The sequence below is a fragment of the Phyllosticta citribraziliensis genome, assembly GCF_038025025.1.
Source record: "Phyllosticta citribraziliensis strain CPC 17464 chromosome Unknown J3D65scaffold_1, whole genome shotgun sequence".
NCBI lineage: Eukaryota > Fungi > Ascomycota > Dothideomycetes > Botryosphaeriales > Phyllostictaceae > Phyllosticta > Phyllosticta citribraziliensis.
Window position 1 is genome coordinate 188812 of NW_027117338.1, and position 18693 is coordinate 207504.

The 18693-nt window shown below is 54.8% G+C and overlaps 8 protein-coding genes across 8 annotated transcripts; 5 read left to right on the plus strand and 3 right to left on the minus strand.

The window, feature by feature from the left end:
- Nucleotides 1-212: 212 nt before the first annotated feature.
- On the minus strand, nucleotides 213-1648 carry J3D65DRAFT_672823 (D-3-phosphoglycerate dehydrogenase; the record flags this gene model as incomplete). Its single annotated transcript, XM_066803518.1, has 2 exons — nucleotides 1214-1648; nucleotides 213-1166 (listed from the first exon to the last, which is right to left on the minus strand). Exons 1-2 carry the CDS (start codon nucleotides 1319-1321, stop codon nucleotides 213-215), a joined length of 1062 nt encoding a protein of 353 aa, XP_066659279.1. The 5' UTR covers nucleotides 1322-1648.
- Nucleotides 1649-3122: 1474 nt separating this feature from the next.
- Nucleotides 3123-5391, plus strand: J3D65DRAFT_3627 (uncharacterized protein). Its single transcript, XM_066795657.1, has 4 exons — nucleotides 3123-4053; nucleotides 4103-4544; nucleotides 4600-4874; nucleotides 4927-5391. Exons 1-4 carry the CDS (start codon nucleotides 3495-3497, stop codon nucleotides 5310-5312), a joined length of 1662 nt encoding a protein of 553 aa, XP_066659280.1. The 5' UTR covers nucleotides 3123-3494; the 3' UTR covers nucleotides 5313-5391.
- A 1547-nt stretch (nucleotides 5392-6938) lies between these two features.
- Nucleotides 6939-9165, plus strand: J3D65DRAFT_648859 (serine/threonine kinase 16; the record flags this gene model as incomplete). The annotated part of the gene is made up of 4 exons (XM_066802413.1): nucleotides 6939-7356; nucleotides 7409-7722; nucleotides 7773-8975; nucleotides 9027-9165. The coding sequence occupies exons 1-4, from the start codon at nucleotides 7333-7335 to the stop codon at nucleotides 9163-9165; spliced, it is 1680 nt and encodes a 559-aa protein (XP_066659281.1). The 5' UTR covers nucleotides 6939-7332.
- Nucleotides 9166-9510: 345 nt separating this feature from the next.
- J3D65DRAFT_608325 (pyridoxal phosphate-dependent transferase) lies at nucleotides 9511-11595 on the plus strand. The gene is made up of 3 exons (XM_066798562.1): nucleotides 9511-10172; nucleotides 10227-10360; nucleotides 10409-11595. Exons 1-3 carry the CDS (start codon nucleotides 9570-9572, stop codon nucleotides 11400-11402), a joined length of 1731 nt encoding a protein of 576 aa, XP_066659282.1. The 5' UTR covers nucleotides 9511-9569; the 3' UTR covers nucleotides 11403-11595.
- A 116-nt stretch (nucleotides 11596-11711) lies between these two features.
- J3D65DRAFT_608327 (armadillo-type protein) lies at nucleotides 11712-15797 on the plus strand. The gene is made up of 2 exons (XM_066798563.1): nucleotides 11712-11822; nucleotides 11875-15797. The coding sequence occupies exons 1-2, from the start codon at nucleotides 11742-11744 to the stop codon at nucleotides 15604-15606; spliced, it is 3813 nt and encodes a 1270-aa protein (XP_066659283.1). The 5' UTR covers nucleotides 11712-11741; the 3' UTR covers nucleotides 15607-15797.
- On the minus strand, nucleotides 15754-16815 carry J3D65DRAFT_608329 (cytochrome c oxidase, subunit VIb). The gene is made up of 4 exons (XM_066798564.1): nucleotides 16667-16815; nucleotides 16233-16346; nucleotides 16067-16130; nucleotides 15754-16009 (listed from the first exon to the last, which is right to left on the minus strand). Exons 1-4 carry the CDS (start codon nucleotides 16721-16723, stop codon nucleotides 15975-15977), a joined length of 270 nt encoding a protein of 89 aa, XP_066659284.1. The 5' UTR covers nucleotides 16724-16815; the 3' UTR covers nucleotides 15754-15974.
- A 125-nt stretch (nucleotides 16816-16940) lies between these two features.
- Nucleotides 16941-18035, plus strand: J3D65DRAFT_608334 (uncharacterized protein). The gene is made up of 5 exons (XM_066798565.1): nucleotides 16941-17193; nucleotides 17246-17261; nucleotides 17348-17410; nucleotides 17474-17486; nucleotides 17549-18035. The coding sequence occupies exons 1-5, from the start codon at nucleotides 17053-17055 to the stop codon at nucleotides 17637-17639; spliced, it is 324 nt and encodes a 107-aa protein (XP_066659285.1). The 5' UTR covers nucleotides 16941-17052; the 3' UTR covers nucleotides 17640-18035.
- On the minus strand, nucleotides 17851-18359 carry J3D65DRAFT_643303 (peptidyl prolyl cis-trans isomerase cyclophilin; the record flags this gene model as incomplete). Its single annotated transcript, XM_066802080.1, has 2 exons — nucleotides 17851-17988; nucleotides 18039-18359. 2 exons carry the CDS (start codon nucleotides 18357-18359, stop codon nucleotides 17851-17853), a joined length of 459 nt encoding a protein of 152 aa, XP_066659286.1.
- Nucleotides 18360-18693: the final 334 nt, after the last annotated feature.

An 18693-nucleotide genomic window follows, 5' to 3' on the forward strand; every position in this document is an offset into this window, starting at 1 on the left:
TTGCAGTTTGGCTCCACGATCTTCATGATGTGGGCATGGATTTCCAAATGATTCAGGTATTGATCGGTTGTCAATTTCTCGGCCAAGTCACTATCTAAGCTCCTTCTAATCATCCAGGTTGGATTCTCAAACTCCGCATTAACGAAAAAAGCAGATTCTCCAGAAAACCAAAGCAAGACCCACTAACGCCCGTTACACCGCCTCCAAAGCGACTAGATTGACTTCTGTTCTTCCGGCTCAAAAGAGTCCCTCCTGGGAAGGACATCATTAACTGGAGCGTATGGACGCCCAGTGCGGAAATAGCTCATGATGTTGGTAAAACACTCCTTCTCGGCCTTTGAAAACGAACCCTTGGTCAACCCACCCATGTGAGGCTGAACGACGACCTTGTCGCTCTCCAAAAAGTACGGATGGATTCCAGTTGGCTCCCCAGGAAACACGTCCAATCCCGCACGCGCAATTTTCCCACTCTCCAAAGCCTCAATCAGAGCTTGCCCGTCGATGATGGGCCCGCGCGCAGTGTTGATGATGTACGACCCTTGCTTCATCATCTCAAACTGCTTGGTTGAAATGAGACGGGTCGTCTCAGGGGTGAGCGGACAGTGAATGGTCACGACGTCGACTGACTGTAGGAGCTCTTCGACTGTGGCGCAGTATTGGGCCCCATATCGAGCCTCTTCGTCGGGAAGTCGGCGACGGTTATAATATCGAATTTTCATGTTGAAGGCTGCTGCCTTTCGGGCGACCTTTCTGCCGATATTGCCCATGCCGACGATTCCGAGGGTCATGTCGGCTGGATCTTGAGAGAGCTCCAATTGTTTTCGCCAAAGACCCTGCCGAAAATTTCGCTCGGCTCGACTCGTGTCGCGCAAGATAGCCAGGAGGAGGAAGAATGTCATGTCGGCAGTCGCTTCGCCCGTGGCGTATCGAGAATTGCAGAACCAGATGCCTGCCTTGGTCATCCAGTCCACATCAAAGTCGTTGAATCCGGATTGTGCTGAGACGACTATTCGAAGGTGCGGCAGAAGAGGAGCTAGCAGCTCCTCGTCGAATGGCTCATATGGCTGCGGCGACAGGCGGCACACTGCCGCTTGGTAAGGCCCATGTGCGGCCACCATGGCAGGCAGCTTGTTCATGAGCTCCTTCCGGTCAGCGGCATGAATGATCTACCGTGTGTGAGTTGTTATTTTACTGAAGTGTCAAGACTGCTTACATCTATGTCGAAGTGCTTGCTGTTCTCCTCAACCCCCCTGCTGGAATGCTTGGGCTCGCCCAAGTACAAAACTTTCGGCCGTTGCGACTGGTACAAGTCCGAAATCATGGTGACAGTTTCTGAGGCTTCGAGAGGTTGATCAATCTGTCAGGTCTGCCAGATATCACGGTGGATACGTACGTACAAAACTAGTTGATTAAAATACAGATCCACCTGAAATTGTAAGTCCCCTGAACCCTACCCCTTGATATCTCTTTGAAAGCTAAAGATGCACTTCACCGGCAGTTCTCAAACTGCAGCAAAATATCTCGAGCAACCTTGATACAACAGAGGAATAACGCCGAAGCACCCCTGGCAAGGCTAGTTGTCCGATTGCCAATTTATGTTCTATCTATCACTTTTGATGGACAGGGTCACGGTCAGCAACATTACTCGGTAGGTCGAAGGGTCCAAGTTCACATGTCGTGGAAGGCCTGGTTGCGCGAGGCGAGCTACCACTGGTGGTAATTTTGGCCCAAACGTGGTGATCGTACCCCCGTGCTACCTCGCAACGACTGATCCGCGTGTCCTTCTGCCCGGACTGACAAACTCTCTCAGTACCAGAGCAGGAAACCTGCTTGAACCCTTGCCTGGAAATCGTCATTTGACACTCAAAGCATGAATGTACATATTGATGAGCTCGGGAATCGCCGCTGCACGTCGTCGGATAGGCACTGTCCTTCCGAACACCGGTCCGGTAGACCTGCCCTGCCTTCGGAATTTGAGCCGATGTCTCCTACAGCTCAAGGCTGCAAATCCGAATGACGATCCTCTTCCTTGAATAGGGCGGTATCAGCGCCCGGGATGAAATGCTGCGTGGTGCTGGCAGCCTGAGTCCGCACGTTCCACTAGGCTTCCAGGCAGAGACCTCATGTTTGGTTACTGAATTGTCAAGCATCTTTCTCAGGACCAAGCCGAACTGCTTGAATGCGTTTTCAAGAGGCAATCAGACAGGTGTGTTGTACAATTTCTTTTCCCCTTTGTTGCTTAGAGTGATACACACAACCCAGCAACTGACGCGAGTTTTCGGTAGCAAACTATTTTGGCAAATCGCACGGTGTATTTTCACGTCAGAAAGGGCAAATTCAACCCGGGCGACTGTTGGTAAGACCATCGGGGAAGTGGACAAGGAGCCATTGCATGGACAGCCTGCAGTGAATTGCTCTCCCTATCCTGGTTTCTGGGATGTATGGTACACTCGTATAAGCGATTTAAAGGTGCGGCTCTGTTCTACTGATGCTAAGCTTATACAAGCCACAGCACGGCCCAATGCTCCGCTCCGTTATGGAGCGGCCGCCGGGTTCGGATGGCCCGATACCAACACGAACTTGGCACGCCTGGTGGCACGCACACCAAAACGACCATAGCCGAGCCAACACCTGGGGATTGCACGATAGCACCCCGCAACCTTACTCGTACATCATCCGTTGTCGCAGTAGCTCCACGGAATGACATCTGAGGACTATGAGCTCACAGGGGTTCGTTGGCATGATTCCTTGCTCAAAATCCCTCTGGAGCCCTGTTCAGGAACGATTTCCGTTGATGCAGGCCACGGCTGGTTTTGCGACAAAAAGCATCGGGGAAATTGACCAATGATGAGAAGCTCCCAGTGAGGAACAGGACTGATCGCCGGCGATGTTCATTGCAAGCCACTCTTTGCGATGGTATGATCACCCCGCCAAGTTTGCTTTGACTCTTTTACCCAACTTGATGCTTGGACACTCTGTGTCACTTTCCCTTGACGTCCTGTGGAGCTTTGGCGTTGCGACTCGACGGGCCTTGCATCTTCAACCCATATTATTCACCATTGGGTAAGCACTGCAACTGTCAGTCCTAATCTCGAGCTTGACTAGCCAGGCTTCTTGTTCGAGCTTCCCAAAGGCCCACGCAAAGGAATCATCCTCACCATTCAAGCCTCCATCCGTGGCATCGGACAAGAATCCGATCTTTGCTCAAGCCTGGGTTGACGGCATGGCCGACGCGGACCACCTTACTTGCCATGGTCCGAATACCGCTCAATCACCAAGACATCCCCGTCAGACCACTTGGACCCATATGGGGACTTTTGGGTAAAATCTCATGTTGTCTTTCCAGGGCTCAACTTAAAAAGTAAGAGCGCAGCGGGGGCATTCATATGCGACTCGCGGGCTGCTTAAAGAGCATCCATATATCTTTAGCGACGGCCCCTTGAAGGTGGGTAGGCGCCAGATCTACGTTTGCAAAGCAGTCTCCTTCTCTCAACATGTCTCCCATCCTTCATTCCCTTTCGTGGTTTGGATTCCTGTCAGCGGCCAATGCGGCCACTGCCTGGCAACAATCGAACTACACCTTCCCCGTGCCCGAGAGCCAAGCAAATGCGTTTGGATCAGAATCGTTTTCAACAAAAAGCGAAGCCATCGCTGCGATCAAAAGTGCTCTCGGAAACGTCACAATTGCGGGAGTTGGCGACTTCGAATATGGCCAGACGATTGCGAGGATATGGACGAATCAGCGCAAGACCTATCCTGACCTAATTGTCTATCCTGAGACTACGGAGCATGTGAGCCTTCTCATGCAATTCTACTCCAAGGCGCATCCTTTCTGGGGTGACGAAGGCTTTGCCATAATGGGCGGCGGACACGGTGACTGGGGTGGCGCTCAGTCACCAAGTGTCGTGCTGGACTTGCAACATATCTCAAAAACAGAGATCATGACAAATCCTCCCAAAAACTCCTCCGAGTATGCTATCTTGAAAATTGGCGGTGGAGCAGAGGCTGGAGATGTCTATGACGCGCTGGACGGCACAGGCTGGGCGTTCCTGGGTAAGAGTGCGCATAATTCCATTTGTTTCGCAAAGCTGACGCTTCTCAGGTCCTCGTGCGGCTTCCATTGGTGTCGGTGGATTCATCCTGGGAGGTGGAATCGCTTTCCAGACCAACAGGTACGGTGTAGCTAACGACAACCTCGTCGGTCTGGAAATCGTCCTGCTCAACGGCGACATTGTTTACGCGAACCCGTACAACGAGTACAGCGATCTCTTCTGGGCCTGCACCGGTGCTGGATGGCTTGGATTCGGAGTCGTCACCAACTTTTTCATTCGGGGAAATCCAGATCCCGGCAGCGTTTACGTTGGCACCATTGCTTGGGCTGAAGACCAGGCTGCCCAGGTGTTCGAGAAGACTGCGGACTTCTTTGAGCACAACGACAACCCCGATGCATTCCCTGCGCTTCTTTACTATCTCAAGGATCCCACCAACATCCAAGCACTTGTCCCTCTGCGTGAACGGAAGTTTACATTTCAACTGAACGCAATGTGAGTGCTGGTTCACTATCGAAAAAGTCGACGGGCATTTGCTGACTTGTGGCAGTTACTTTGGAGGCGGGCAGAAGGAATTCAACGAGACTTACAGCCAGTTCTACGAGGGAGCATCCAGCATTTCGTTCCAAGAATACTCTCTCAAGACCTTGCAGCAGTATCTGCTCACCAACTATCCTTACGGCTACAACCGTATGTTCTACGGAAAGAGTCACACGAACTCCACTGCCGAATTTTACGAAAAGACCTTTGCCATCTACAAGGAGACTGTAAATGGCATGATCGCAAGAGGCGAAGATCCAGGCCACACGATCTGGGTCGATGAATGTGAGTAAAACAAGAACAGTAATACTTGCATGTGCTAACATGGCCATCCCAGATGTCTTCCCTCACTGGAACGGCGCCGGCCCAAACACAGACAGCGACACGGCCTGGCCGCACTCGACCAGCGCGCACATCACGCTGACATCGGGCGAGTGGACAAATAACAGCCTGACAGAGTACATGTACGACCGCGACGAAAATCAAATGATGGCCTACCTCCGCGACTTTCAGAACGGCCTGGACGAGCCGGAGATCTACGACTACCCGAATTACATTGCGCAGTACAGCAAGACGGCCGAGGTGTGGGGCGAGCAGAACTTCAAGAAGCTGCTCGACATCAAGGCCAAATATGACCCCGAGTGCTTGCTGAATCGCGGGAGAGTCATCTCGACTGACGCTTGTGTTGCCAAGGGTCTTGCGAACACGTTTGCTGATTCATGAGAGACACGAAGGGGGGTGCAATTTAGAATTCATCTTAGATAGCTTGAGAAGGGAATAATATGTTTCAGATCATACGAGCTTCACAGATGCTTTCCCCAGGGTTGATCTTCTTTGCCCAGACTTGAATAGTCAAAGTATCCTCCGCCGTTTCACTTGCTGCCAATTACTCCAGTTGCTAAGCACAAAAACAGTCACTTCGCCCGCAGTAGTCTGATGGATGAATTTCATCAAAACGCTTTCCCCTGACCGAGATCAATCTGGATCCCGTCACAGCTCCCGTGACTACAATAGCCTCGTTCAGCATCACCAATCTCAATTGCAACACCTCATAGAGATTATCGGTCTATTACTTCCTAAGGAGTAAGGAATCGAAAGGAGCAAAATCACTGAATCGCGGCAAGGCCACCGTGTAGGCAGTGGCTGCACAGTGATGACGCGTCAAACAGTCGCTGGTAATTTCCTTGAAGCCTTCGTCAACAGCTGTTTGTGCAAGTAAAGTGCAATCATCGTTTTCTCCACGATGCCAGCATGTGAGAGGTGGCATTGAGGGCGCTTCAACGTTTCTCATCGCCAACCTGCCGTTCAGTGATTTCCTTTTTCAAACGGAATCTCCTGTTTTCATCTCATAGGAGTCAATGAGCAATCCTGACCCCCGCGATCATCATTGCTAGGTGTCCCGCGAAGTCCCTTGCCAGATCCATTGGTCGCTCTGCACCTACCTTCCAGACCAGCGCGGTACATGCCGAGAGCTCACACACTGGAGCAAGTCCTCATGCCTGCACGGCAGCATTGTCCCGATTATCTTACCGCTGATTAGATCAGAAGTGCAGCGCCGTCTGTCTATCCGGGCATGTCGCGCATGCGGCCGACCTTCCAGGGACAGGGACAGACAGAAAGGTACCTCGCAGCATGGACAAGCTCCACTCTTTACACTTTCCTTCCACCCCTGGGCCAGGTCGGGTCGCAGTCCCAGTCCCCCAATCTGACCCTTACCACTCATCAAGGCGAGGATGTGTGGTGTTGTGTTGTGCCAGTAATGAGAGAGCGATGGTCGTCCCGCGCCGAAAGCGAGAGCCGCGGCCGCCCTGTGGCTGACTGGTCCGGGCCGAACTCTGAGCTTCTTCGCAGCCTTGACATCATGTCCCGAAAGAGTGGCTAGGGCGGGACGTGTTAAACTCTACAAGGCCCCTGGCGAGAAACCCCTGCCTAGAGAGCTGCTCCACCAATGGAATTGTACCCGTGTATCTCGATGCGTATCATGATACGATGGGCGTCGTTCGGCAGATTTGCGCGGCGGTGATGAGGCCAACCAACAGGGCGTAGGCTTGGGCGTTCTCGCCTTCTTTGAAGATTGAGCGACATTGCTATCTCCTTCTCTCTGTGTTCCGAAAGCACCAAGAGAGTTGCCAACTATGACTTCATGCCGCGAAGCATCCAAAGAGAAGCATAAGAATAAGGGTCGCTGCAGGTGGTGTGAGACAGGCCAGGATGCAAAACGTTGAGCCGGAAACTTTTTGAGCTTGAAAGAAACAATGGCGGCGAGAATTGCCAGCTCTGGCAGTGCGGCGTCTTTTCCGCGCAAAGCCCACAGAACAAGCTCACCGAGCTGAGAGAACAAGCACTGTCCCTGCCTGAAGCTAAGCTTCGTGCCCTGGCAATGGGGCCCCTCTCGACTTTTCTGTCGCGAAAATTGGCTTTCGTAGGGCAAGACATGATGTTATTTTTAGCTTTGTTGCAGCCACAATGGCGGCCGGAGTGACGAGCCGAGACTTGATGACAATCGTCATCATGGTACATTGAGGTGGATTGATGATCACAGCTCTGACTAGTGATGATCCCCCGACTCGATTCTCGGTCGCGAACTCGGATCGTGAAATAGTCAGAGTTCATGGACGATATGGTATGGCCGGCGGAGAGCGGAGGGAATGATCTTTTGATGATAAACCTTTCGGACTGCATAGCGTGTGAATTTACACGAACCAGTCTCGATTGACCCAAGCCGCTCGTTGCGTTGAAGATCATGGAAGTACTCCGTGAGACCCAGGTAAGACGTCCGAGAAATCCTGAGAAAGTGATGACTGAAGAACGAATTGCAGAAAAAACGCCACAGCAAAAATGACTTCGACAATGAACTTGTTCCTGGCACTGAGATCATGTCGGACGTGTCAAATGGCCTCTTTCTCATTCCGAAGCCAGAGAACGACGAACACGATCCTTTGAACTGGTCTCTCACGTGGAAGATATCGGCAATATCTGTAACTAGCTATGTCAGCTTTGTCCAAGGCTTTGGTCCTTTGGCTTTGGCGCCAATGTTCAGTTACTACGTCGAGGACTTTGGCTGTACACTCTCAGAAGCTGTCCAGTTCAGTGGAGTCTGCATCCTCGTGCTGGCGTTCAGTAATTTCATATGGTAAGCGCTTCAGAGCCTTCAAGTCGCAGGCGTCTCAACCAATTCTTCAGGGTTCCCATCAGCAACTCCTGGGGTCGTCGTCCCGTGTTGATTTTTTCGACGCTCATTTGTCTTGGATCTTCCCTATGGCGCGCTGAAGCAAGATCATACTGGAGTTTCATGGGTGCTTGCATCATGGACGGCGTTGGTGCGGGACCAGCTGAGACAATCCAACCGTCAGTGACCACCGACCTCTTCTTCTTGCACTCCCGCGGAAAGTGGAACACTTTGTACTGGGTTGTCTACATGGGATCCTTCGTCGCCGGGCCCCTAATATCTGGCGCGATGGCAAAACATCTCGGGTGGAGGAGCTTTTGGTGGCTCTACACAGCAATGCTTGGACTCGCGCTGGTTTTGGTCGTCTTTCTGTTGCCCGAGACTTTGTACCGTCGAGGATCTCAGCAAAAGAGAAACAGCGGCAACATTCACGTCACTGCGACGGCAAGCGGTGAAGACCTGAGGCGTCTTACAGAAGTTTTTGACGAGAAGGTCGACATTGCAGCGGAAGTAAAACGAGGCCACACCGGTGAGGCCACGGGCGCAGTACCGGCCACCAGCGTTCCAGGTAACCCGAACCAATGGCTGGGCCAGGGAAAGCCTTCGAAAAAGCAGTGGATGTTGTATCAATCCAACTCGAACCCTTGGAAAGCAGTCGCCCTGGATCTCTGGGTCCCCTGGAAACTCTTCGCCTTTCCCATTGTCGAATTTGCCTCATTTGTTGTCTCTTTCAGTTGCTCTTCTTTTCTAATCGTCAACTTGACTCAAGAACAGGCTTTTGGGAGCCCTCCCTACAACATGGCTGCCGATGTAGTGGGATTGTTGAATATCTCCATTCTGGTCGGCGCCTTGATTGGACTCTTCTCAGCCGGGCCGCTCAGCGACTGGACCGCTGCAAGGCTAACGGCCAAGAATGGAGGTGTAAGGGAGCCTGAGATGCGGCTTCCTGCGATGATTCCGTACGTGCTGATCATGATCCTGGGTCATGTTGTGCTGGCACTTGGTTACGACCGTCATTGGCATTGGGCCGCGATCGTGGTGGTTGGATTCATCTGTGCTGGTATTCAGATGGCAGCGCTTCCTGCAATCGTGAGCACCTATGCCATCGATAGTTACAAGTCAGCTGCTGGAAGTCTCTTTGTCAGTATAACAGTCAACAAGAACGTGTGGGGATACGGCTTCTCGAAGTTCATCACGCCTTGGAGCGAAAAAGCAGGGTAAGTTCGCAGCCAAACGAGATTCGCGACCCTCCTAGCTGAATTTGACAGATACACGCCTCCAGTCATGACGAATATGGCGTTGACTACGCTGTGGTGTCTTTTTGGGATCCTCTTCTACTACCATGGAAAGACCTTTCGGCGGTGGAGCAGAAACAGCCATGTTCATCAAATCCAAGCGGCATCATGAGGACGTAGAGGAGGTCGCCAGTCGCTTGAACGATTTTCGTAATGTAGACAAGCTTAGAGATGGATAATCGAGTTTCGCGACAGACGGTCGTTTCGGCGTTTGCTGTGTTCCGGCAATCCGTGATGCCCAAGATCGGGTCAGCCTCGCAGACAGACAACGAGATGCAAGTGACAGCAAAGGCCAATGAAGATGGTGAGAGAAGCCGAGGAAGCAGAGAGGACGAGATTGACTCGCAGCAACACTACTCCATTTGGAAGGTGACGAGTGGGTCCAGATCAGTCGGCATGTGACGTAACCGAGCAGTGTGAGCATCACGGCACCTACGGAACTCGACACAACCCAGTACATCCCCAACCTCATAACAATGCTTCTTCGCTTCTGAGGTCCAACACCCAGCCCGCATCATGACCGGCTCTTCCAGGCTTCCAGTCAGCTTGCGCGACGCCTACCAGGCCAAGCGCACAACCCCGCGCGGTCAGCTGCTCGCTCTCAATGTCGATATCCTCCGCAACATCGTCTTCATCCTCTTCGTCCTTCGCTGGACGCGCAAGGCCTTTTACACACTCAAGGGCCGCGGCCTGACCGGTACAGTCATCGACACTTACACATCTGTGCGCCGTATTCTCTATGGCTACTTTCTGCGCCTCCCAGGCGTCCGCTCAAAGGTCCAATCGCAAGTCGGCGAAGCCATCTCCAAGCTCGAACAGAAACTCGTGCCGTCTGGCCCAGGTATCGACCGATATATCAAATTACCAGCAGAAGGATGGTCGGCGGAAGAGGTGCGCAAGGAGCTCGAAAAGCTGAGTGAGATGAAGCACACAAGGTGGGAGGATGGTCGGGTGAGCGGAGCGGTCTACCACGGCGGCAAAGAACTGGTCAAACACCATGGCGGCGAAGACCTGGTAAAATTGCAGACGGAAGCGTTTGCAAGCTTCACGTATTCCAATCCCATCCACCCGGACGTATTCCCCGGAGTCCGAAAGATGGAGGCAGAAGTTGTCGCAATGGTGAGCAAAGGACAGTGGCCAGACTTGTACATCTTGCGCTTACAATCCTGATAGGTACTGGCTATGTTCAACGCTCCTGAAGGTGCAGCTGGTGTCACAACCAGCGGCGGCACGGAATCTATTCTTATGGCATGCTTGAGCGCAAGAAACAAAGCCTATGCGGAGCGCGGGGTTACAGAACCGGAGATGTGTGTCTCCCCTCGAGTCAACATGCTCTCTGACTGACTGTGCTCTAGGATTCTTCCTGAAACTGCCCACACTGCTTTCCGAAAAGCAGGTGAATACTTCAAGATCAAAATACACCTCGCACCATGCCCCGCTCCAGCATACAGGGTCAACCTTCGTGCTGTTCAGCGCCTGGTGAACCCCAACACCGTTCTCCTCGTTGGCTCCGCGCCCAACTTTCCTCATGGAATTATAGACGACATCTCAGGGCTGTCCCGCATAGCCGCTAGGAAAGGCATTCCCCTCCACGTCGATTGCTGCCTCGGATCTTTCCTCGTACCGTTCCTCCAAAAGGCTGGCTTCGAGACCGAGATGTTCGACTTCCGCCTCAAGGGTGTGACTAGCATATCTTGTGACACGCACAAGTACGGCTTCGCGCCCAAAGGCAACAGCACGGTTCTGTATCGAAGCGACGCGCTGCGCGCTTATCAGTATTTCATCTGCCCCGATTGGTCTGGTGGTGTCTACGCCTCTCCGTCGATAGCTGGTTCTCGACCAGGTGCGCTCATTGCCGGCTGTTGGGCGTCGCTAGTAGCGTGCGGCGAATCTGGCTACATTGCTGCATGCCACAAGATTGTCGGAGCCGCAAAGCGCATCGAATCGGAGCTGCATGCGCACCCGGTACTCGCGGCTGACCTGAAGGTGATGGGTAAGCCATTGGTCTCAGTTGTGGCATTCACTTCGTCGACTCTGGACATTTATGATGTTGCCGACGCCATGTCGGCGCGCGGCTGGCATCTCAACGCGCTTCAGAACCCGCCTGCGATTCACGTTGCCGTCACGCTGCCAATTGTCGGCGCCGCCGACCAGCTCATTACCGACTTGGTTGAGAGCGTTGAGAGCGTACGCGAGGCTGAGCGGCAACGGGTCGCACAGGGCAAAGGCGCCAAGGGCTCTGTCAAGGGCGATGCTGCTGCGTTGTACGGTGTCGCAGGCAGCCTGCCGAACAAGAGCGTCGTGGTGGATTTGGCAAAGGGCTTCTTGGACACTTTGTACAAAGCCTGAGGACGAGGAGTATCAGTTGACTGATAGTTGGGTCGACGCTGGTTAATGCACTGAAACAAGGTGACGGCAACTATAGGTGTGCTTGAGTGTTCTGGAGGATAGCGTTGGTGTTCGATTGTGTGTTCCAAGCGTATAGCACCAGTTGTCCAAATTGTATACATCAAGTCCTAGTAATGCACCCAGATTCCCCGCTCCAGGATGTGTGGGTGCCGTGGGTGGGTGTGGTCCTCCGGGCCGCTCCCAAAGAATGGTCCGTGCACGTTGAGCTCTCTTATCGATTCGAAACTTTTTCGAAATCGCCAAAAGTCACCACCACCGCGACAAGGCTTTCCCGCTGTCATGGATTCAGCGGCCAAAATGTCTCTTACGGAGCGGTTGGACAGGATTCGGTCCTCGCCAAAGCTGCAAAGCCAGCAGCAGGTTGGTCTTCCTCGCCCTCCTCCAACATGTCCTGCTGACGCTTCCTCGACAGAGCGCCGTCGTCCTCTCCGCCGTCGAAGACACACTGAAAGCCCAAAAGTCTGAATTCACCCCGACTGCATACTTCGCCGCCCTCCTCGCCCTCCTCGCACAATACATCAACCCGAACAAAGGCATTGTAAACAAGGAAGTCGCCTCGGCCATTGTCTACATTCTCGACCTCGTCACTCCGCATGTCCCTGCTCCGCTGCTCCGCGCCAAGTTCTCGCAGATTCTGACCAGCCTCGCGCCCGCCCTCACACACTCGGAAGCCGAAGCGCCATTGTTGCGCGCCTCGATAGGATGTCTCGAATCTCTGCTCGTGGTCCAGGATGCGCAGGCGTGGGAACTGCCCCAGTCAGAAGTCAGCCCACGCAGGGCTGTTGCCGGTCTTCTCACCATTGCTGTGGACCACAGGCCCAAGGTCAGGAAGCGGGCACAAGAAGCGCTCGGAAAAGTGCTGCAAAGTCCTCCTCCAAGCCCGTCTCTGGACCACCCTGCCGCCGACATGTGCGCCGAAACCGCCATGCGCTCGCTCAAGGAAATTACCGAAGCTGCTGCAAAGCAGCGGAAACACCCTCGCTCTCAGCGTGACGGCCAATCGCACGACCCCGGTCTCATCCATGCGCTCCAACTCATCAAGACGATTGCGACTGCTTCTGGTGGATGGCCGAGCAAGAAAATTGACGCCCTGTGCGAGCTGCTTCTCAACATTTCAAAATCGAGCAACGAATACCTGACCATGTCTGTTTTTGAGGTATTCGAGATGATTTTTGCTGGAATGGCCGACGAAGTGTCTTCTGCCAAGCTCCCCCGTCTTCTTGAAGTCATTGGCGAACTTCAACCTTCACAAACTGATACCCAGCTCCTCCCTCCGTGGATTGCCGTCTTGTCAAGAGGATACGATGTCGCTTCCCAGGTGGAACCAGAAGAGACCTTCCAAAAACTACCGGAGTTGTTCGCCATGATGGGAAACTTTCTCACTTCGCCTTCCCACAACATTCGGATCTCGGCCTCGGAGGGGCTGATCTCCTTCATGGCGAACTGTGTTCCAGAAAGCGTCATCCTGGAGCCGTCAATTTACGATGAGAAGGTCTTTTGGAAGCTCGGAAAGCACGCAGCAGACCTCTTGAGCATCAAATACCAGGCAGCTTGGATGGAGGTCTTCAACGTTCTTGCCGCCATGTTCAACGCTTTCAGATGGCGCTCGGCCCCAGTTCTCAATACCGTGGTCAAGGTCGTTGGTGAGCTCAGGAGCAGTGATTCGTTCGCTGGCAAGAAGGAGGCGGACGGCGTTCTCGGAAACGCCATTAAAGCCATGGGTCCGGACAACGTCCTGGATATTCTTCCCCTCAACCTTGTCAAGCCCGTCGCTGGCCAGCCAGGACGTGCTTGGCTTCTGCCCATTATGAGGGACGCGATCAGCAACACCAGGCTTGCGCAATTCAGATCAGAGCTGGTACCTCTCAGCGAAGCAATGTTTCAGCGGGTCCTCAACCACGGAGATGCGGAGAAGACGATGGAGATCAAGATCTATGAGACGATTGTGCACCAGATTTGGGCCACTCTCCCGGGCTACTGCGATCTGCCACTGGACCTCACGGATGCGTTTGACCAAGGCTTCGCGGAGCTTGTGTCGAATCTGCTTTACCAGAAGACCGAGCTTCGCACGGATCTCTGCCGTGCTCTGCAAAACCTTGTCGAGACCAACAAGGCCATTGTCGAGATTGAGGGAGAGGAGGACCTCTTCGCCCAGTCTAGGGTCTCCAAGGCCGATGCTCAAAAGAACGTTGAGTATCTGTCAGGATTTGCAACAAACATTCTCGCCGTCCTTTTCAACGTCTACAACCAAACCCTTCCCCAGTCGAGAGGCAACATTCTGAGGTGTATCAACGCCTATCTGAGCATCACTCCGAAGGAGGAGCTCATGAAGACCTTTTCTCAGGTCGGAACCATGCTCGAGTCTTCCCTGGCCGAAAGCGGTCCGCAGACTCAAGCAGACAAGCAAAAGGAGAAGAAGCCGGCAGACAAAATGCCGCCTGCCAGCCACACCCTCATGGACCTCGTCATTACCATTTCCATCTATCTGCCTAGAGACAGCTTCGTCACCCTCTTCACCATTGCGGCATTGATGATCAATAAGGACGACGACCCTCAACTGCAGAAGAAGGCGTACAAGCTCATCCCGCGCCTGGCAGAATCCGAGATTGGAAAGGCAGCACTTCAAGAACGCAACGCGGAACTTCAAACGTTGCTTCTTGAGAGCGCAGAGAAGGCATCGGCGCCTTCGAAGCGAGACCGCCTTGCTGCTATCACACAGGTCATCGAGTACCTTCCGTCGACCGACCTGCACTTTATCCCGTCAGTCCTCCCTGAAGTCATCATCTCGTGCAAAGAAGTCAATGAGAAGGCACGCACAGCCGCCTTCGATCTACTTGTCATGATGGGCGAGAAGATGAAGCTAGGTGGCACCGTCGTCCAATCCAAGATTCCGTCAATGGACCCCTCAGCCCCTACGATCAACGCATCGCTAGAGGAGTTTTTCACAATGATGTCTGCCGGTCTGGCAGGTGCAACGCCGCACATGATTAGCGCATCTATCACTGCTCTGACGCGCGCGCTGTACGAATTCCGCACCTCTCTCTCTGAATCCACCATTGTCGACATGGTGCAAACCATGGATCTCTTCCTCGAGTCTCCGAGCCGTGAAATCGTCCGCTCCGTGCTAGGCTTCGTCAAGGTCTCCGTCATTTCTCTCCCTACCTCACTCATACTCCCGCGCCTCCAGACCCTGATCCCGCATCTGATGGTCTGGTCGCATGAGCACAAAGCACAGTTCAAAGCAAAGGTGAAGCACATTATCGAACGCATGATCCGGCGCTTCGGCGTCGACGTCATCGAGCGCAACACGCCCGACGCGGACCGCAAGCTCATTGCAAATATCCGCAAGACGCGCGACAGGCGCAAGCGCAAGAAGGACGCCGCCGGGGACGACGACGACGCCGAGGCGCAACAGCAGGCGCCCGAGAAGCGCCGCTCCAAGTTCGAGTCCGAGTACGACGAGGCCGTCTACGGGTCCGAAGACGACGCCGCGTCGTCGTCGGGCTCGGACGTGTCGGACAACGAGCAGATGGGCCGGCGCACCCGCAAAGCGTCGTCCGGCTCCAAATCCGCTGGCGGCGGCGCGTACATCGTCGAAGACGAGAACGAGCCGCTCGACCTGCTCGACCGCCGCGCGCTGGGCCACGTCTCGTCGACCAAGCCCGTCAAGCAGAAGGCGCCGGGCCAGTCCAAGACCAAGGCCAAGGTCGACCTGGACGGCAAGCTGCTGCTCGGCGACGACAGCTCGGACGACGACAACGGCGGCGGTGCCGGCGGCATGGACCTCGACGGCGGCGAGAGCCTCGAGGCCGGCATCAACGCTTACGTCTCGGCTATCCGCGGGCGCGACGCGGCGCAGCGCGGGCGCGGCGGCAAGATCAAGTTCTCGAACAAGGGCAAGAAGGGCGGCGACGACGAGATGGAGGTCGATGAGGAAGAGGTCAAGGACGGGCTGAAGAAGAATAGGGGCCCGCATCAGCAGCAGCAGCGTGGCAGGGGCAAGCCGGACAGGCGGCCGCTCGGTGGTGGCGGCATGGACCGCACGAGGGGTGGACGTGTTGGTAAAGATGGCCGAGGTGGCCGAGGCGGCCGAGGCGGCCGTGGCGGTGGCCGCGGTGGTGGTGGCAGAGGTGGTAGGAGGTGAGGAAGTGGCGTGTAGATGTGGGGTTTCTAGTTTGACATTGCATGAAAAGGAGCTTCGTTTTGTCAGGGTCTGTTTTGTTCCATGGATAGATAGGAAGGTAGTTTTGCGGTGATGTTCTGCCGGCCAACAAATTTCATAGTCATCACATCCGCTTTGATTGGTTCTCTCACGCAGGCGCAAATCGATTCCACATTTTGGTTTCTCCAGAATAAATGGACGGGGAAATCAGATTCTATGGGCTGAGCGGATGGTGCATTGCAACTGCATATGATACAGAGCCTCCGAGAAGGGGGGAATTTCCACTACTGCTGTCCCCACCGCCGCGCTTTGTCTACTACCATCGACCGACACCGATGCTGCTGCTGCGTCTACTCGTCCAAACGAGCAGGGAAGTTTCCGGCTTCTGCGGAGACGTCAGTTGGGTCTGTTACAGAAAGATCGAGGGATTGGGGAGGCGTACCGCGCTGGTCATCCCACCTCTGGGTCCAGGCGCTGGGGCACAGGGACTTGTAGGCAAGGTAGAACTGCAGTCGGCGAAGTCAGCAAATCATCAATCCAGCGCATCCTCGCACCCCTCAGATAGAGGAGATGGCCGTTTGCCGTCGGGGTGGAGGCAATGGACGTACCTGGCGGCAGGGAGCAAAGTCCTCTCCCTTGGCAAGGACGCACTTGTGGTAGTCGACGTAGTTTTGCCAGCAGTGCTTGGTCTGGTTCTGGTTCGGGAAGCGGGCGTCGAAACCTAGAGTTCGCCGCGAGGAGAGCGTCGTGTCAGCCTGCCTTGCTCACGTCCCAATGGCCAATGGAGCCGTTTTCCCCCTTCATCATCGCAAATCTGGTCCCGGCAAAATCGGCATTATCGCGAGCGCGGGGACGGCGTGCAATGAGACGACTCGACCCGCCCGTCACACGGACCTTGCGACTGTAATTGGGGGTGCCGGGAGCTCGTTGCTCAGACGTCGCGGGGTAGCGGGGGAGTGGGTTGGTGGTGGACGTACCGGCTAGAGAGCAAAGGCGTGGTCAGCTTGGTTCAGAAGAGCTCTCAACGGAGCAGAGCAGCAGGGGCTAGCTTACCAGTAACGAACTTGAAGGGCTTGGTCTCGCGCTCGTCGTCGGCCATGGTGACGGATGTGCAATTGGAGGATGCGGGTGAGTGGGAAGGGTTGACGTCGGTTGCAGGTCAATATGGGCGACGGGAGGTGGTCTGACAGGCGCTGCTTGCGAAAGAAGCGGCGGCTTGTTCCGGGCGGAATCCGTCGGATAGCTTGGCTCCGCCCCGCTCCGCCACCAGGTCTCCCTCCGCCGAGGTCTTCGGCCCGCCCGCCCTCTCTCTGTCCGGCTCGGGCTGGCCTCGCTGATCGAGATCCGTCCGTTTGCTTCCCTTTCTCCATCGTCGTTGACGGCCATCTCTTTGCCTCACCCTCTCCACTCTACCAAACCACCTCCACCATGCTTGCGCCTTCTCGCATGATCGGCCTCCAGGCCGTCAGGGCTGTCAAGCCCGTCCGCTTTGCTGCGCCCGTCCGCCAGCAGATGCAGGCCCGCTTCCTCAACCTCAGGGCCTCTCCCCGTCTCAGGACTCCCGTTCCCGTGAGTTTGTGCCTGGATAGCTGTATAGAAGACTTTACTGACTTGCGCGTAGAAGGAGGAGCAGTCCGGTATGGCCCGCCCTTGCCCTTGATGCCCCGGCACAATCCAATTGCTCCGCCATGTTCGATTTTGGAACCATGCTGATTTCGCATAGCGCACACCATCTCGCAGCGTCTGCGCACCCTCAAGAAGATTCCCCCGGAGTTGATTCCCCTCGGTAAGCATTGGACTTGGATGCGTACGCCGTCGAACAGCTTGCTAACCCGTTTTTGCTCTACAGGTGTTGTCCTTGCGTAAGAGCTACCCCATCCCAACCACATCGCCATTACATCATTATCCTGACATTTGCCACCAGCATCGCCGTTGGTGCTGCCATCTTCTCCGTCGTTAGGTCTCTCTTCAGGGACAAGACTCTCCGCCTCTCGAGGTCGGGTCGCCGCGACTAAATTGCTTGACGGGTTGGGGTATCTTGAGGCGAAGCGAAATTGAGACGATGGGCGGATGAAGCCCGTGGGTTTCTTTGTACAGAATGGATTGATCAGTTGTCCTCCCTTCCCCAATCCACCAGGCTTCTGCAGCACGTTTTTTGCCGCGGCTCTTCGCAACTCCCAGGGCGTGGCCCAGTCTTTGCAAAGGCTGAAATGCTCACTGCCTGTCTCATGCTTGTTTCGGGCCTGCCACGTCGAGTTCTTCTAGTCCTTGCATTGGATCCACGGCGCCATCTGCATCGGCCTTTGCTTGCTCTACTGCCCTGCGGTCGTCTTCGCTGACCGCATGTTTTGCGAGCCAGCCGTCCTGATAGAATTGTTAGCTTTTGAAATCGAAGAAAATGTGAATTTACGAACTTGTTCCCAAACTGCCGTCTTGCTTCCCAAGCCCTCGTTTGCATCCTTTTGGGGTTTCGCCGCGGCGCACTTGATGACGCGCCCGAACAGCTCCGACTGATCCATGTTGTCAATGGCTTCCCGGGCGTCTGCTGCGTACTCAAACTCGACGTAGCCAAAACCGCGATGTGGGTCTGTCGACGATGGCAGATCAGGCTTGGGTAGCGAAATGTCAACAATCTCGCCAAAGGGCAAGAAGGCATTGTGCAGCACTTCGCTCGTGACGGCGGTGTCAAGGCCGCCGACGTAGACGGTCGCTTTGAGGCGCGCAGTCTCCGCCATGCTCGCGCGATCAACTCGTTGGCAGTCCGCGCAGTGGGTGTGGACGGACTGAAGTGGACGATGTCGAACGGAAAGTTCCAAGTTCGATATCACGTGCGGATGTTGGCTTTTGCGGCGGACCGGCGATTTGGATCTGGAGGTGGAGTCGCAGTCGGCGCAACTTGTCGGAGCGCTGTGTTGAACTGTCCGAGAGCTTCAAGCCTCACGGATTCGCAGGCTAGGAGGCAGAGAGACGTCGGTTGCCATGTTATCGCAAAGCTGGTGGCTCTGCTGAGGGAGCGCATTGCAGTTGCCCGCCGGCTGGTCCATGCAGGGGTCTTGGCGCCGGGTCCCG